Genomic DNA, 18,646 nt, shown 5'->3' on the forward strand with positions numbered 1-18,646 from the left:
AGATGCAGCCGGCACTAGGACCTGCCTGGAGCCTCTACGCCCCAGCCTGTACAGAACGGATAGTACAGCCCGGCCCAGCCGCGCTGCCGCCGAGGAGCCCCCGCACCCCGACCCCCGGCGCGGAGGGGCCGGGACCCTGGGCTGCCGATGCTCCAGCTCTGCAAGGTCACGGCCTCCCTGTTCCTCGGCACGGCCAGGGCAGCCTGCGACGAGGAGCTGCTGTCGCGGGAGGGGGTCACCTTCTGCATCAATGTCACCAGGCAGCAGCCGTTCCCCGGCCTCCCGCGGGTGCGCGGAATTCGCGTGCCCGTGTTCGACGACCCGGCCGAGGACCTGTACCGGTACTTCGAGCCGTGCGGCGCCGCTATCGAGGAGGCCGTGCGGGGCGGGGGGAAGTGCCTGGTGTACTGCAAGAACGGCCGCAGCCGGTCGGCTGCCATTTGCACGGCTTATCTGATGAGGCACCGGCGGCTCCCGCTCAAGGACGCGTTTGAGGTAACGTGCCTATGCCCAGATTTATATTTAGACTCCTTCTGGGGAAGAAATGCAAGGCTCGTTCTGAGTAATGATCAATTATTTTGGGCTCTCACCTGCCCATTAGCAGTTATACAGATATTCAACATTTTGAATAAATGTTCCCCTCCAAGTTTTTTCACCTCCAGCTTGGACAAATGACCTTTCAGTGTGAGGTTTCTGGGACAAAATAATTACAAATGCAAATAGGCTTTGAGCACCAGTAGCAAACATGCAAAGCTGGTTGTTTAGTGACCATTTTTCTCTGTCAGTTGCATAGTCACAGTAAGTGACAATAAAGACAGAGACAAATGAGTGGCTGCAGGAGTTGTTTTGCAGGATTTGCTCCTTCACCTGTGTGACAGCTCCACACAGCAAAGAAACATCCTGTTAAGCCTGCTCAATGGCCAGGGACTAGCTGTGAGCAGTAGCATCTCAGCTTTCCTGGGAAGCCCATCCAATACAATCTACTTGGACTCTATGGGCCTTTAGTCTTCACCCGTTTGGCAGGTATATGACTGAAGTCTTTAGATAACCATTTTGCTCACATTAGACTGCGTGCAGAGAGTGACCAGTTTCATGCTATCTTAAACATGAGCAGTGTCAGCACACTTTGTAAGAGACATTTGCATTTCCAGCAAATTCAACAGCTCCTTCTCATGTCTCAGCCATGAATCCCTTCTGTAACAGGGACCACATGCCAAGTCATAGCAAGCACAGAGTGAGGTCAGCTCACCAAAATAGCTGTTCGTTATTCTGTGGTCAAATCAAAACCAAAGTAAATCTAAGGTCTAAGGAAAAAAATCCATTTACAGGACACTCACAAATGCAGGACACTCACAAATGCAGGACACCTTGCTTGTACCACTCTCTCCTGTTCTCTAGGCTGTGAAGACTGCCAGACCTGTAGCAGAACCCAACGCAGGATTTTGGTCTCAGCTGCAGAGATATGAAGAAGATTTGCAGATACTAAAGCAGCCAGGTCCACTGAGCAAAGGACTTAAAACTAGCAATGTGTGAAGATGCTTTAAACAGAGTGAAGTTTCTACAGATCTAAAAAAAAAAAAAAAAAGAAAAAGGAAAAAAAATCCCTTCCTGAATCACTTCTACATAAAATGCCTGATGGTTCATTAAACAAAGCAGAGGAAGGCATGGAATCTTCAGCAGTTATTTTCCCCTGAATGACACTGAATATGATAACGATGTACTGAATGAGTGAAGGAGTTACCACACAGCAGTTTTACTCTTGGTTGTTAATTAAATTTCCCAGTGATGCCACTGGAAGACCTGATGCCAGACTAAGGAAGTTCTGAATTCCTGTCTCACCTGTTGGATATTAAGTCGTAATTCAAGTTCATGAGCTGACACAACTTTTGGTTGGAAACCAACACTGGTTGATGCTTAGTCTGCCATTTTCCTTCCGTTCAACTAGACCAAAGCACCTTCATAAAATTACCTAAAAATCCAGAGGACAGAATGTACAGATGATGGCAAGGAGTTCAGCTCCCAGCATGCAAGTTAAGTGCCTTTTTAGCTTTTGAAATTATTCTCTAAAACACCAAAGGAATGATTTAAAAAACAACAGTTGATAGTGGGGGGAAGAAGATGACACTGGCAATTTAGAAGTAATCCTCACTCTTTTTAGCTTTACTTACTAAGTCTAACAAGATCTGCCAGTGCTCAACACATGCCTTAATGTGCCAGTTTAGAAGTCAGTTGTACCTGCATCCAAGCAACATGGCTAAATCTGCTAAGACTGCTTGCTGGTTGCTCTCTGAAATTATCTATTGAGACATCAAGAAAACTGCATGAAACTTCTAAATCAGACTATTATATGTTTATCGTAAGACATTAGAACTAAACACCAAGGTATTTTGTCAAACTGTGTGAATACATCTGTAATTTAAAATGGACAAGTTATGAAACCTATGAACCTGAAGGGTGAAATTCCATTTCATGTTGCTTAAAGCATAAATATAAAATAAAATTAGCTTATCACCATCTGTCTGAGTGCTCACACAAGGCAAACTATGCTCCCAGCAGTGGAGTAGTTTAAGGCAGAAATTCTAATGATGGAACAATGTCAGAGAATAAAGCCTCTGGGGAATTACACGAATTAGACAACTCAGATGCAGTAGAAGTTCCCAAAATTAAAGATTGCTCAAAGTTAAAATAGGATTATTTTAAAAGCTGAAAACATAGAAATAAAAATTAAAAATTCAGGCTATTGTTTTCTTAGTTACCACAAGGCGTTTTCACACCAGATGCTTTCTCCACTCCCAGCTGTGTTTGGTTCATTCCATATCATTTATTTTTGGTATCTGCATTACAACCATGAAATTTGTTGCACATCTGCAGATTTGAAGGTGAGTGGTTGCTAGAGAATTTATTGTAGCTTTTATAAACCTTGACTATCATACATAATAAGAATTGCAGTAATACATCAGATCCTTATTAATTACCAAGATACCACTCATCAAAAAATCTGTTCCAGTCAATCCATGGAATAAAGTTTATTTCCTGTCAAAAAGCTAAAGCTGCTAAACAAAAGTAGGAAGCTAAACATTAATGAAAACACAATACATTTTTAACTGTGAGGCACATGAACTCGCAGTCAAACACAGCTATCAGTTCCACATGTTTGAGTCAGCTGAAATGGAAACCGTTGCTCTCAAGTGTCAGCACATACTGCGCTCTGGTTAAATTTTACCAGCCTTGTCAGCACGAAGAAAACCTTCTTGTGGCAGGATTTCACTTCACATCTTCTGTAGAAAGCTATTTACATCTGAAAGCCATTCCTATTTACACTGGAAAGCACTCCTCCTCCTGTACTGCTCCGAATTAAGGGATAAGATTGCAACTTGGAACCGGAACCCTGGAAGTAGTTCACTTCTTTATTTGAGTTCATAACCTACTAATGTTACAGGCGATGCAAAATGGAAGTTTAGACATACTCCTTGTTGCTTATGATCGTCTCAGTGTTCCTGGAATACATGTGTGGCTGAGGAGCTGCCTGGCCTGCTGAATATCCGTATTTGTTGGTTCTGTAAAGTAAGGAAAAAAAAGATACAAATAAGAAGTATTAGACACATGTTCATAGTTTAGATACTTAGGAAGTTACTCATTTAGGTCTATATCAAACCCATCGATAGCACACTCTTCACAAAGGTGCAGAAACTAGCTGTCTATTGTTCTCATCGGTCTGGTAGCTAAGTGGAAAGACAAGGGCTCCCTGACAGGTAGCACAGCCATCTCTCTCATAACCAAAACCACACTCTGGATTCCTAATTCACCTGTGGTCTTCCTCAAGGCATTTCAGTCAAGGCCTTAAAGCAGAAGAGAACCTAGTGCAAGCTCCAGGTTTTAATACAGGAATCAAGATGATGAGAAAAAAACAAGTATCTTCAGCCAATCCCTTCAGCTGTGATTTGTCATGTTGAACTTCTATTTCATATGTCTGTTCTACCTGATTTTCAGGACATTTCAGGACATTCGGTACTTTGTATTAAAATACGGTGAACAAGATCTAAAGTCCAATGTGGCTGATGAAATATTACCATAAAACTGAAATGGTTTCAGATTAGGCAGTGGAGTATCAGAGGAGCACTCACTTACTATGTGTTTTGACATAATCTTCAAAGATTAAATATAGCAGCAGTGAGCATGCTTCCTCCTTGCATGTTATCAGCCTCTCAAGCTTAGCCAGTACAACCTCCAAGCCATTTGAGTTCTTCTGAGTAGGCATGAACCTCTGCTATTTTTGCAGTCTCATCCCTCTTCTTCAGAAAGGGACCTTCTGTTTGTGTCAATAATTTAAGATTGAAAAAAAGTCCAGGGAAGATTAAATATTGAGGCCAGAAGTCTCAGCTTTTCTGATTTGATGTGCAACAAGACATTTCCATAAAGAACAAGAAAAAAAATCATGTTTCTAATGATCAGTTGGATGTGCTTTGGGAAGGAAATGCCATTACACTTTCTGCAAATTAAATGATGTTTGAATATTTTAATCACAGTGAGTATTGTAGAGAAACTGGATTAAAATACACTATATTCTTTGAAATACTTTTGCCAATAGACAGTTCACTATTTCACTGCACATTTTCACCACATAGAACTTAGAAATATAAGCAGTACCCAGAAATACCAAACACAAGTTATAGGGACTACTGATGGTGAAGTATCAACAAGTACACTGTGCAAGTGTTTGGTGTAGCATCCCCTGCCATCACAAGTCTGTGACAGCCCATAGTACTGCTGTCCTGTATATGGCTACATATTTATACAAGAGGGTGAGAGAGAGAGAGGGAGAAAAGTGCACAGGTAGAAAGGGATATGTAATTTACAGCTACTGTTTCGACTGACAAACCCAAGATTACCTGTAATTCTGTTTTTCCTTCCCTTTGCATGAACAGGTCAGTAAGATCCCACCAAGGATATAAAGAATAGAACCAGTCCAGCCTAAGTATAGAGCTTCTCCCAGTTCATACCTGAAACATGAAAGATTTTATGGAAACAGCTTATAACAGGATCACAAAGCCATTATTTTAGGCTGAGCCATAACGTTCACAAATCATGCAAAGAAACAAATTCTAGTCTGCATAGAAATCAGCCAACTGAAAGGTACATCAGCAGAGAACAGAGAACAGACCTGGCTTTGTGTCTGCTCAGTAAAACTCTTACTTGTATATTTAAGTGCTCTGCTAAACTAGTGATAGTACAGATAGTGTGAAGCAACATTAAGTAGCAATAAATAATTGTGTATATTTAACAAATTGTTGACAATAAATAATAATAACATACCTTCTGTGCCATCCACAACACTTATTTTTCCCTTTTATTGGCTGTGCCACTGAAGCAATTTTGTGAAACGGAATGAATCAGACCTTACTGTCTGTCCTGAGAAAAGGCTAACCATAGGAATCAGTTTTCTATGGGCATGATGCGAGGTGACCTACAAGTAGCTGTTTGTATAGGGCTAGTTTTCAAACTTAGATATCCTAAAGAATATTCGGCACCCTCTGTGGTTGTATGGCTGAAATCCATGTATGAGTGTCCCAGGGTGAAAAAGAATAGTTCCCCATTTTGCTGTGCAAAACTATACCTTTCAGGAAACCCCCCAGTCCAGTCCAAAAAATTAATTAATAATGAATTTATCCCAAAGACTAGACACAACTGAGTCTGGAAAAGTCTAGCAGGAGTTTCACAAAAAGAGGAAAACAAGTTTTGTATTTGAAGACTATAGGCACAATACACCTGTACCTCTGTAGTCTGAGGTACCCACTATAAGGGCAAAATAAGTGTTATGAACTGTATTGAAAGTACACTGCAACCAGAGATTTGTGGGTTTTTCCACTTGTAAACACAAAATCATCATTTAAAAGTGTTGAAGCTTCTGACTCCAGAATTCATTGCTAACAGGAGGGCTTCAGAGGTTCACACACGTTCCCTGCTCTCCATGTTCTCATCGCACGTTGGAGCTGCAAGGTCTCCACTGGTTTAGGTGTTTTCCAAACACACAGTGGGGAGATAGTCATTATCTCAAAAAAACAGCAGTGCAAGCTGCTGAAGGAATACAGGAACAGCCAGGGAGCGTTGCCCAGTGTCTGAAATAGTCTCTGCTCACCAGTAAACTACAGACAGGAATGCTGTAGATGCCATCCCCAAGGAAAGTATATGGGAGGGATCTGCAGGAGAACTTAGGTTGCCTTCACAACTGTATGAGAAACTCCCCTAAGAATTAGCAGAGGTTAACTTCACTAGTTTGCTAGTGAAGCAAAAATGCTATCTGCAAAAAAAAAATGCTATCTGAAAAACTGGATTTCCCAGTCTCTTAAGAGTGAAGATCAATACTGGCCTACAATTGAATTTAACTGTCTCTCAGAGTCCATGTCTGGCTTTACCAATTACCAAAGTTAATTCACCAAGAACCGCTCAGAGAATCAATAGCTTAAACATGAAGTTTGGATATTAAAAAAAAAGATTTCTTCAGCTACTGAATGCAAACAATCTGGTAACTGATTAACAGCCATTGATGTTGAAGCCCCAAAGCTATAGCAGATAACTATAAAACTCACTAACTATCCCACTAACTGAAATTCCTTATCAACATTTTTTTTCAGTTCCCTAATGTATTTATTACCCTTCATATAGTTCTCTGCAGAGGATATAAAACAACAAGTAAGTGCACAAGTGCAATTTCTTTGTAAGTGCTTCATTGAAAACACCGGGAAAACTGACAAACAACTAAAGCAATTGCTTAAAGTACTTTGATTCATCACAAAGCACTTCACCTCTGACTTTTCTGAACTGATTCCCGGGTGGAAAATTACAAAACACTTCAAATATGATCCTAGCAACTAGAGATTTATAGTTTACTGATCTATGAATTATATACTAGACAGAGGTACTAACGAATTACAGAGGTCTCATGTTCCACAGTATGTTTCCATCTCCTTTTCCCCTTCTCTGAAGGAGAGGCCTGGTGACCTCTACCCTTGTTCCTTTACAAGGGCACCTTGATAAAGTGCCGTAAGCTGCCATTTGGTTTTGACAACCATTGCTTTTACATCAGACAAGAGTAAAGGCTTTTATACCTTGAAACTTGTTTGTGTGCAACTGTACTAGCTGATAGTCCCCCAAATTTTGCCTCATTTTATTCATAAGGCAAACAAATGTTGAGACATTAATACATAGACAAGCAGTACATTTCTCTGCAGGTCACCAGTAGACAGCTCAAGCTGCTTTCTGGACAATTTTCCCATGCTTGTATATGTGAGGCAATTTATCCTAGCCATATCTAGAATTTTGTACCTCTTTTGGTCTAAATGCTGAAGAAAATTAGGACTTTTACCTTTTTTTCTTCATCTTGAGATGTGCACTTAATTGAGTCTCAAAAGAAAATGTAAACATACTACAAAACCCGCATGGATGTGGGGTTGATATTCCTCACATGTTTACTAACTCTTCCAGAAGACAACTCTCCTCTCTCCCCTCCAACATCTCTGAGGTAAAGATTCCCCAAAGACAATTTTTTTCCTCCTGCAAGACTGTATAATGGTATCCATCCAGGTTCTGAGACTCTGGAGCAGCTAGGATTAGTGCAAGTTTCTAACACATGATGGAGTTTGGTACGACAGATCCATTAACTTACTTGGTTCCAGCATACAGTGGGTCAAAAAACTGAGCAGTAATGATTGCAGCATACCAAGAAACAGCCACCATGGAGCAGAGACCTACCAGAAAAAGTTTAAAAAGCACACAGGTGAGTGATTCCTTTAATGGCTGTACCAGCTTTAAACTAAGAACAAGTTAATTTCATTTAATCTGGCTGTGAAAGCAACACAAAGTACTGATAGCATTCTCATTTCAGCCTTGATATTACCTCCTAAAATGAAAAGAAATCCTCCCGTGACAGCAAACTTCATTTTTCCATCCTCATCGCTCAACCCAATGTTTGTGCACTTCAAACCAAGCAGTGAGACTACTGTAGCTAGGAATCCCAGAAGGATGGAAGTAATCATCAAGGCACGGCATGCCTGAATATGAGCTAAGACAGAAAAAGAGAAAACAAATCAGGATGTATACAAAAACGACATTAATCTTGTGCTGAAAAAGTAAAAGTGATTAGAAGGATTGACAAAATCAACAGGTGCAGTAATAAAATGAGTGAATCTTGTCCAACTTTGTCATATGGTTCATAGAAGCCTCCAAACCTGAGCGCGTTCAGCCTTCAAGTAAATCAGATTTCAGAGTTGAACAGCAGGTGCTAGCCAAGGTGTGTGGGGCTCAGGCATTACAGAGGAACTGGAAAAATGTACCAGTTTTGCTGCTTCCAGGGAGAGATAGGAAAGAATGTGCTCGAGTTAGCAGTTCATTTCAAACTCTGAGTCGGTGTAACAAACAGGAGGCAAGTGGGTCCAAGAGCTGTAGCACTCCTCTCCTCCCTAAGACATACTCCTGTGGAGAGCTTACAGCTCCCGTGGGCACTTTAGGGAATTTGGTATGCTGACAAGTCTGTATTGCTTAAGGTCACAGTCTTCACATTTAGGTATCAATTGCACAAAAACCTAGACAAGATTATTAATCAGCCTAAGAAGAAAGATCAAACAGAGACTTCGGTCTCCTCTAAAATGGCATTGTGCACTTGGCAGGTTCCAGCTCAAGTGGCATTTCGGCACCTTTGTTGTGAGATAAACATGCCAAGCGTCACCAATCTGGCAGGTCACAACTGCTAACTTTGTTGGACTTGATGATCTTAAAGTTCTTTTCCAACCTAAATGATTCTATGACTCTAAAATTCTAACCACACATCAGAAGGGTCAGAACTGGACTGCAACTGGACCCTGGCTTTGTTGATGCCAACATTCAAGTTCTTGCTCCCTGATCACCTCCCCAGTCTTCCATGATAACCTGCTGGCCAGGTCTGTAGCAGAGTGAGCCCGTAACTCTCCAGACAACAAAAATCAAAGAGAGAAACAGGAGGCAAAGTGATATTCACACACTGACTCAGTGGGCTGTATTGCCTAATGTGGCTTAAGAGTATTGATCCTGCAAGCTTGAGAGTTATCAAAAATAGTAATAAGCAGTCATGAGATAAATTAGAGGATATTAAAGGATAAAATCACTTGAGAAATTAATGCTTCATTAAGCACTAATTTTAAAAATTTTATGGAAAAAAATACAGAGAGTAAAAAAAGTGAAAATACCTCTCAAAGTACCATTAATGCCTCAAGGTTTTTGCCTGCAGAAGGTACTGTTAGGACAAGCACTCAACAATGCTGCTTTCTAGTTTGGGGTCTTACACCACGGCACCAGGAATCACCCATAGCAGGGTCCAACAACTTACATTTCAGGTCCTGCAGTGTTAGATGGGACTCCCCATCTTTCCAGGACACACAAGCATATCCTCAGGCTAACTGCTTGCAAGCCAATGGCTGTATTATTTTAACAGTAGAAATTTCATACCATTGTACTTCAATACAATAACCTCAACAGCCTTAACTGAGGGCCTTGCTTCACAGTTAAGAAAGCTCAATTTGTTGTTGTGTTTATTTTTAAAATTAGCTTATTCAACAAGATACAGAGACAGTTCATTTTATTAGTACTGATTGTAAGAGATTATGCCCAAAACCTATCATTAGAAGAAACAATTATGGAACATGAAAAAAAAGAAAGAAAGAAAGGAAAAAAAAGAGTATAAAAAGCATTTGGCAAACAGATCTATCAAATGTTTGACTTAGTTGTGACTAGATAGATAGTGCTAGCTATACAGAGTAGCCAGTCATGGTTTCAATCTTGTACAATATTGCTTTTAAAAAGATCCTCACTTCAAATGTTTGTGATTTAGACTAATGGCTTACTGAACTCAAAAGTGTTAAATCTGTCTAAAAGAACCAAGTCTGATATTTTCCACATATAAACGAAAAACCAGAGGTATTCCACATAGCTCAGTTGCCAATAAGGAAACCTCCGTGGAAAATCTTTATGATCCTTTTGATGAGAGGTAACAAAGACACTTTTGTTTTTTCTCTTCCCCTCCCACCAATCCCTGACATCTTAGCAACAGTTTCGGCTAAGTTTTAAACAGCAACTTGAACCACGCCTAAACTGATAATGATAATTTTTAGTCTGCCTTTGCTCACATCTGCCAGTACTATAGACATTTCTTAGAAGTCCCACTGTTTGCTCGGTCCTCATTATTACCAAGCCCATTTTCTTCCTCTTTCCTGTTTTGCCCAGCTGTCCTTTTCCACTTTTATCACAATTCAGTGTCTTCTAACTTCTTTTTTTCAGTTTTCCTTTCTAAAAATGTTTTTTCTCTACAATTTTGCAAGTTGTTTTTCCCTTTCCCCTCCCTGTGTCCCTCAAATACACTGCTGTCTTCTCAACCACAGAACCGATCTCCTTTTCAATAGATCAAATTCACTTCAGGGCCTGGCCCAGTCATTTACGTTCTGTCTGGCCCCATTTATTTCTTCCTTCCTGCTGACTCCATGTTGTTATCTGCAGTTCTTTAGGAGCCCTCCTGTTGCTTGCCTTTTGTTCTCTTCGGCTTTAGCACATCGTGATGCTCTTTTCTGACCCCCACCAGTTTCTTTGAAAGCCACTCTTTCCTGGGCAGCTCCATGATGCTACCCTGCAGCCCCACTGCCCACATCTGCACACCCTCTCAGAGGCAGCACCTCATGTAATCCATCAATGACAAGATGCCGCCTGCAGTCAGTGGCAAACCAGCCCTTGAACTGTTTTTTACAAGAACCAAATAAAATCCCAGAATCATTAAGGCTGGCAAAGACCTCTGGGATCCTGGAGCCCAGCTGTTCACCCAGCACCGCCAGTGCACACTGACATAAATGCTCTGCAGAGGATAATGTCCCATGGATATGATCCTGCTATTACTTACTCTAAGAAGTTTAAAAAGGGTTATGTGCCTCTTAATACACACATGTACTGTAAAAGCAATTGTTAGATAAGACTGAAAAATGAAAATAATAGATTATTGCCTAAATACTGTACACAGACAGCTTCAGAGAATTGCTATGCTAGTGTCAGAGCTGGTCAACAACATCCCTTTATTTCAGACTGAGAGAGAAAGTGAATTTAATACCTCATTCCCACTAATCCTACAGTACACATTCTTCAGATTAGGAGTATCCTCCTACCTATTTAGTTTAACCACCTCCCAGGGTATAGTCAACTAGAAAGAAGGCATTTTTATTCTGGATAAGTATCTACATACTGAATTATTCAAGATTAATAAAAAATAGCTTCACTATCTATAAACATGCTTACTATCCACAGAATATTGCCCTAGTGGGACATTTGAGGACAATCCACAATTCTGCTGAAGACTGATACAGAGGACAGGAACCAGCAGATTTAAATTTCTTGATATTTAGAACCACATCCAAAAAGACATTAGTTAACAAACCCTGGCAGGTATATTAATTTATAACATATACTCCTTGTATAACTTATATTATAACGTTATAATATGTATAACATATACTTACTGTATTTCTTGGATTGCCTACAATTTTCAGTCTCAATACACAAAAACCACTACCACTTCTCAGCTGGAAATAGTATTTCCTGCTATATGAAAAAACTCCAGCTGCAGTACATTAGCTATGAAGTATTTCAAAAGAAGGCCTATATAATAATTCAAAATAAATAAACAATTAAAAAATGTCTCCTACTAATTCCTCCCACAAGATGCTAGAGAAGAGATTACACCATACTTTAAATGCCTATTAAAATAAACGCTTGATCAACCGACTTCATTTGCCATATTTTATAGCCTCTCCTAAAATGCCTGACACATTCTGCTGCTTAAGAGATTTTTATTACTTCAACCCACAAAGTCCTTCTTGGCCAGTTATTTTCAAGCACTACCAGATCACCAAAACAAAAGCCATACTCCTTTTTGCCAATAAACTTTTAAGCAATATGAACAAGGCTGCGCAAAGTCACATACCAGGCAGTTTAAGCAAAGAGTCAAATTCCTTGCAGTTGGATACTCCAGTGCTGTCTTCTACACAGCTCTTCCACAGGTTTTCATAGAACGTAGACGTTGTGATCACACTACCATGTATACTGGAGACTTTCCAGTAATTATTTGGCAAAGTAGCTCCAATAACTGCCAACCCACCCAAGCACAAGAGAAGACCAACAATTTCCAAGGCAGCAGTCATGCTTGTGCGTAGTAACAGTCAAGTATCCTTATAATTAGATTACAATCAAGTGAAGCCTTTCAGAAGCCTCCTTGCTGTTTTATCTCTGCGTTTCACTCCAAAATGAGTCTACCTTTGCTCTTTGCTCAACCCCAGAGATAAGGCTTGCTGGGCATGACAATAAGAAGTGGGAGCAGTTCATAATAAAGATATTAGCGTGTAAAAAAAAATGACAATATTAATTCTTTTTCTAATAGGAAGTGAAAAATGAGCCTCTTCTTTTTCTCAGCCTGGAAAGTCCAGTCACTATATCTACAAAATACCTAATAAGAGTGACAGTATGCAGCAAATATTTTATTTTCTCTGAAGTCAACTAGATTTTACACTAGATTAAAATTGTTTGTAATTTTATTATTGATCTAAAAAAACTTTACTGTGTTATTTGCTTGAGGACTCAAACATAGAAAAGCTTGAGAACAGAAGCTTTATTCTGTTGCTAGAAAATTTAGCACATTTTTTTGAGTTATGGTCATAAGTAATACAATAGTACTGCCAGCTTCCTTCAGGAAGGTTAAGTTTGTGGATAAGCGGTTTCCATTAATATTTTACTGTCTATTGATCTATAATTAAAGACATTCAGTCTTAAAAATAGTGCCATTTACACTGTACAATTGTACAATGCGTTACATTGTAATAATGTACATGTCATGGAAATGAAATATAAGGAAATGAAGGAGCGAGTGTGAGAGACCTATCTCAAAAGGAATAAAATTATGAAGAAAAACAGCTATAAGAAAAATAATACATATCAGCCAATTGTATCTGCTTGCTAGAATATCTTAGTATTAAAAAAAAAAGCTATTCTAGGCAAACAAGATGTTAAACTTGGTTTAGTTGCTACTGCTCTCAGCTAGACAGAATCATAGACACAGTTCACATCACCACTAATGTTAATACTTTAAGGTATCCAAACGAGGTTAACCATCTCTTGCAGTGATAACCTGCTCTTATCTCCAGGAAATGGAGTCAGAGTTTCTTCATAAAATAATTCTGCTATGATGCAACATGGTAACAGATTCACAGCATTTACATAAGCACTACCAGAAAGATTAGCCTTTGAGTCACAACCTGCCCATAACAGGTATTTGGGGTTTTTTTCAAAATTCACTGTCCACTTTGAACTGATGCCATAGGTTGGTAGGTTCAGCTGCAAAAGGATATTACGGTGCCACTGTGACTTTTTTGCTCCCTTGGCAGCCTAGAGGATCATTGCCACTGATTTAAACAAGACTATATCTGGCAGCACAAATCCTGTGATCCTGTGCAGGTCTGAACTTGCAATCTTTTAAGGAAACCAGATAGTGTGTGGTAAGAATTTGTCTTCTTGGGTGACTGTTACAAAATTCTCTTCTTCTGCTAAGTCACTGCAATTTGAAAAATGATGGCATAGTAAAATGAACACACTGTACCAGTACCCTGGAGTATATTCATCCCATTAAAAGCCCTTCAAGAGTTTCAAATTAATTTATCCATACACTGGTGACTATGCTGATGACCTCAGCGATCGCTTCTGCTGACACTGCTTTCAAAGCTGAGATCAGTTGGGATCTTGAATCAAGTGTCACCAGATGTTATACCGCTGCCAATGATAAAAAATTGAAGAATATAGTGTTAAAAAAACCTCTTCCTAATTAAGAATCTATTTCAATAAGCAGTCATAAAGCACACATATAAACAGAAAAGATTATACTGCATATTATAATGCATGAGCTTTTCCTATAGGGCACCAGGAATTTTAATCATTCCCTTCAGGAAGTCACCCTTCAATGTGTTAAAGAACATAGGGCAATTCTTCGCTAAATTTCATAAACTGTGGTTTGGTGAGCAATGGGCAGAACAGCCAGTGCTACTCTGCAGGAGGCTCTGGGTCAGCAGCAAACAAGAGTTGGTGCTGACAGCTTCACATCCACACCTTCCACAGCTTGGGAGTTTGCCTTCGGGCTCGCTGTAACCCAGTCAGGTGAACTGAATGCTGTCAATGGCTGAATTCTGGAACTGTGCTCCTGGAGCACATTCCCCTGCTTTGCCTCATCCACAAGGAAACCAATTTGCATGTTCCAAGACCACAAACCAGACCAGGTGCAGTAAATGGAAAATTCATTACAAAAGTGCACTCCTAAGTAAAATACTTACATAGACATGCCAAGGTATGACCATATACGATCATAGCAACATATGACCAAGGAGAGAAATTGCTCCTAATCCCTCTGGTGTTATCCCAACAGAGCACATTTGTGTGTAATATGGTTGAGAGAGAGCTTACAGGCAGAATTAGTAGTTTTTTAAATCAGATCACCCAATATAACTGGGGAAAAAATACTGACAATATGAAAAACCTGAGTGCTTGATCAACATGAGCTGCACCTCACTTCCAAGACCCAAGAATGCTGACTGAGCACAGCAAGCAAAGAAACAGCCCTGCAACAGATGACAATTACTCCGCAAGCACCACATGATGTGCCTTGGCATGAGTAACCTGTGCTGATTTTAGGGGACATGCAGTTCTTTGAATAGTTGAAGATGATCCACTGAGCCCTGCCAAGCAGGGGTCCAGTCTTCCAATTATGGAGGCCACTGAAAGGGAGGGAAGAGAATCCCTAGGAGGTGACTGCTGCAGTTCACCAGGAACTCTTCTCTTCCTGGGGAACATTTTCTTTCCATGTTGGGTGTAGTGAAACTTCACTAAAAAAAAAAAGAGGCTGTCCTGCATCCCTACATTGACTCTGCTTGTCTCCATAACAGGGCTGTAATATCTGCTTCTCCCTGTTACACAAGTCAAGGCAGAGCTGCCACACCATCGTAAGCACCCATGCCATCTCACTACGAGAACTGAAGGATTGTTGGCCCCATCTCATCACTCTAATTTCCATAAATCATACTTAAGTTTCTAAATGAAACTTAGGCATCCTGCTATTTACATAGAGGAAGCCCTAGAGAGGAGCAGAATGGATACCAGAATTGTATGAAAAGCTGACATTGCCTCTGATGCAATGAGTAGTGTTTTTAAAATCCTTAGAAGCATATGATTAGCCTTCTTTTGAGGCTACAGATTCTGGCCTCATTACAGGATGTTGATACTTATTCTTAAAGTGGCACCATTGATAAGAAGGCAAAAGGCCATCAAAGCCAGGATCCTGTGGAAGAACCACAAATGTGCTGAATCTTGAGAGTTCACTCTTGAGAGTTAAACTCTCAAACTTTAGAGATCTGTCTCAGGCAGCTCTGACTCCAGGAAAGTCCATATCTGTGTCAAGAAAAACAAGGTTCATAGTCTGTGAGACGTGGTATTTTGAAGTTTTGACCACTGTGCATCAAGAATAAATCAGCTGGAAAGAGTCCAGACAAACAGTAATGACAATAATCAGGGATCTATAAAGCAGGGAAGACTGGAAGAAATTATTCCATTAACATCACGCATAAAGTGACTGCACAAAACTGAAAGTTGTAAAGGAATAAACAGAAGGTTCTGTTTAAAAGAGAAAGCTTAACAAAATACCAGTTTTCTAAGGCTGCACTGTTAGTATTTCTACACTCACTTTTCTGAGGAAAGATCTTCAGTGTTAGTTCCTCACAGTCCTTTACCATAAAAATGGTGTTTACAGAAAGATGTCTTTAGAATTTAGAACAATTCAAACAAATACTTTTCAGTCCCTACAGAGACATTTCTTCTCTTTCTAGTTAGAGACAAGCTACCCTGCTAGTATGGTCTACCCTAGAAAACACAAAAGCACCAGTATTTTAAGATGTATTTTAATCTAAGCCAGCCTCTGGGAGATTCCAGAACAAATACACAGGTTTAGCACAAAGTATCCAAGTTCTGGATTATCTATTTGTCTCACACCAAAGCACAAACAAACACCAGTGCTCATTGAACTATGATCTGCTTGTATTTAAGCATTAGGCTGAGTGAAAGAACACTATTTCTTCCAAAACAATTTAAAAAAAAAATCTTAGATTTGTTGTCTATCACTTATATCTCTCTGTCAACACAACAGAGATGGCAACAAAGCCACAGCAGTGACTGAGCTGAATTGCAGGCTGAAGGATACGGGTTTCACGGGGGCCCTTTAACCTGTCTGCAGCCACTACAGGATTTGTCCACACCAGACCTTCTGTGACAACTGCACTATGTGCCACCCCACTGCGCTAACATGCTGTCCAGAAACAAGGAACAAAACTACATCCCTGGATTTTATAAACATATGCCATGCACACTTACTGTCTGAACTCAACATGTACAGAAATTTCTTGCACTCTACTGATCCAAGAGCAGTTGCTGCACAGTCCATCCAAAGACCTTCAGAAACCCAGTCTGCAGTGACCAGCTCTGTCGCAGTGTCCAAAACTTTCCATCTGTTGGACATGGTAGTAACAAGTAAAGTGGTGAATCCTGCTAAAGTCAGCAGCAATGCACAGATCTGTAGAGAAGATGATGCCATTCTTCCAGAAGTTGTCTTCAAAGAAACCTCCCAAGATTCCTGATATTAGAAACCTGTTGAAACAGTTTATACCCACAGAGTAAATGGAGTTACCTTTACATAAGGAGTTACCTACAGGGAACTGTAGAACTGGAATCTAAATCTCATCAAATAATTGGAATACTTAAATATTCTATGACATTGAGTGTTTTTTTTTTTTTAGGAAAACATTTATTACTGCACGTTTACCACAAAAAAGTACCAACAGAGCAAAACCAGAGGATCTGACTGAGGAATTCTCTACTTTAAATTTGCAATGTTTCATCCGTTCTTTACTTGTTTGCTAACTCAAGATTCTTTTAAAATTAGGACAATCAACTGCAATTATGCATCTCCCAATTACAATACCAATCAATACAAATTTAAAGCAAGATAAATTTTGATACTCACGTCTATGGTCTGCCCGTTTCATCTACCTTCCTGTGAGGCACTGGTGTCAGCACTTTGTGAGGACCAGTTTGATCAACCAAGTGGAAATTTCATACTCTTTAGGACCTTTGCTCCCATTCTAAAAATCAAGGACCCAGGGCCAAAGCTCTGCCTGACTTGCACAAAGCTCTGGCATGGCTTTTCGCTACAGCGAAGTGTCAGCAAAAGGGAAAATTAGAGCAAAATCACCTAAGTTAGTACCAAAGATGCTCAGATTAACCTGGCACCCACTGGCATATAATTTGCTTTGTCAGTGCCACACACCATCAGACCACAAAGCACTACAGAAATATAGTACTACAACTTTCACAGTGGTTGTTTCACTTGAAATTTTTTATGCATTTGTTTTAGGTTGCAGCCCACACCATGAAGAAATATGCAGACAGCTACCTTTCCACTGGTTCACATTAACAAATGAAACTGTGGTTGCAGCCATGCACCCTGACAGGACAGACCTCCCGGCCAAAGGAGGTCTGGCTGCCTGGGACAGCTCAGCAACCACTTTGCTGCTGTTCTTCCTCCTCTCTTTGCCTTCCTCTGCCCCAAGATGCCACTCTCACTCACCCCTTCCTGACCCTGCTGCTACCACACAAACCCCATAGGACTATCCAGCTAACAATTTATTCTGACACCACATCCATCCTCTTTCAACCTGTACTACGGACACCCAACCCTTCAGGACTTGATTGTACCAGCTGTCATGCGCTGTCATGTTTATAGGTGCGAGGTGATGGCACCACTGATAGCAAATATGCTTTGCAACTGTTCAAAGGAGAATGACTATAAACTAAAACCAAATAAATACACAAAGTCCAGAGCATCATCCCTCACAAAGTGCACATATAGGCTATATATAACTAAGAGCTGTAATGTGATAAAAACAAGCCCTGGGGGAGCAAAAACATCATCTTAACATTAAAAACAGTGAAAATGCATGTGGTCTGAACATCAGGCAGGAAGGGTTAACAAAGAAAAATATCTAAGTCACTTAAACAAACAATTTACTTCTGATAAGGTGGTAATTTTTGGAAGTAAAAATGAGTGGTAGAAGTGTTGAAACTGAAAAGCTAAAAAATTCTTTTACTTCTTTTTCATCTTTTTTACACCAAAAACAGAGAAAAAACATTGGTTACAACACTGATTTCATTTGCATATGTATATATACATTTCTAACACCAGCACTATATAGCTTTGAACCTGCTGATCACTCCTTAGTTCAAGCAAATTCTGAGGCTGACCCATGGCCACCAGCATAATCAGAGAGAGATAAAATGCAGAACTGAATACAGTACTAAACCACTTAGAGCAGTTTCCCACCACAGCTCACAAAGGTTTTCTCTGGTCAGAGTCTGACCTTAAGTTGAGAAGGCAAACTCTTTCACTACTACATAGGAAAAGAAAAAAAAGGCGGAGCAATGTTAATTTGTTTCCTCCCCACTTAAAAAGAATTTGACTTCATGACTTTGCTCCTGAAGTTGTTGTAACTTTTTAAGA

The 18,646-nt window shown here is 40.0% G+C and overlaps 2 protein-coding genes across 3 annotated transcripts; one reads left to right on the forward strand and one right to left on the reverse strand.

Moving 5' to 3' along the window:
* The first annotated feature begins 119 nt into the window (after positions 1-119).
* On the forward strand, positions 120-2,514 carry DUSP28 (dual specificity phosphatase 28). Its single transcript, XM_017835120.1, has 2 exons — positions 120-495; positions 1,399-2,514. The coding sequence occupies exons 1-2, from the start codon at positions 148-150 to the stop codon at positions 1,531-1,533; spliced, it is 483 nt and encodes a 160-aa protein (XP_017690609.1). The 5' UTR covers positions 120-147; the 3' UTR covers positions 1,534-2,514.
* Positions 2,515-2,880: 366 nt separating this feature from the next.
* LOC108507281 (claudin-15-like) lies at positions 2,881-17,248 on the reverse strand. 2 transcript variants are annotated; one of them, XM_017835117.1, is made up of 6 exons: positions 17,114-17,248; positions 16,465-16,737; positions 7,895-8,059; positions 7,664-7,745; positions 4,890-5,000; positions 2,881-3,557 (listed from the first exon to the last, which is right to left on the reverse strand). In XM_017835117.1, the coding sequence occupies exons 2-6, from the start codon at positions 16,682-16,684 to the stop codon at positions 3,458-3,460; spliced, it is 678 nt and encodes a 225-aa protein (XP_017690606.1). In that variant the 5' UTR covers positions 16,685-16,737; positions 17,114-17,248; the 3' UTR covers positions 2,881-3,457. The 2 variants fall into 2 exon arrangements, with proteins under 2 accessions (XP_017690606.1, XP_017690607.1); XM_017835118.1 differs by lacking the exons at positions 16,465-16,737; positions 17,114-17,248 and adding an exon at positions 11,990-12,311.
* Positions 17,249-18,646: the final 1,398 nt, after the last annotated feature.

Source organism: Lepidothrix coronata, unplaced genomic scaffold (genome assembly GCF_001604755.1).
Source record: "Lepidothrix coronata isolate B3197 unplaced genomic scaffold, Lepidothrix_coronata-1.0 Scaffold248, whole genome shotgun sequence".
Classification (NCBI taxonomy): domain Eukaryota; kingdom Metazoa; phylum Chordata; class Aves; order Passeriformes; family Pipridae; genus Lepidothrix; species Lepidothrix coronata.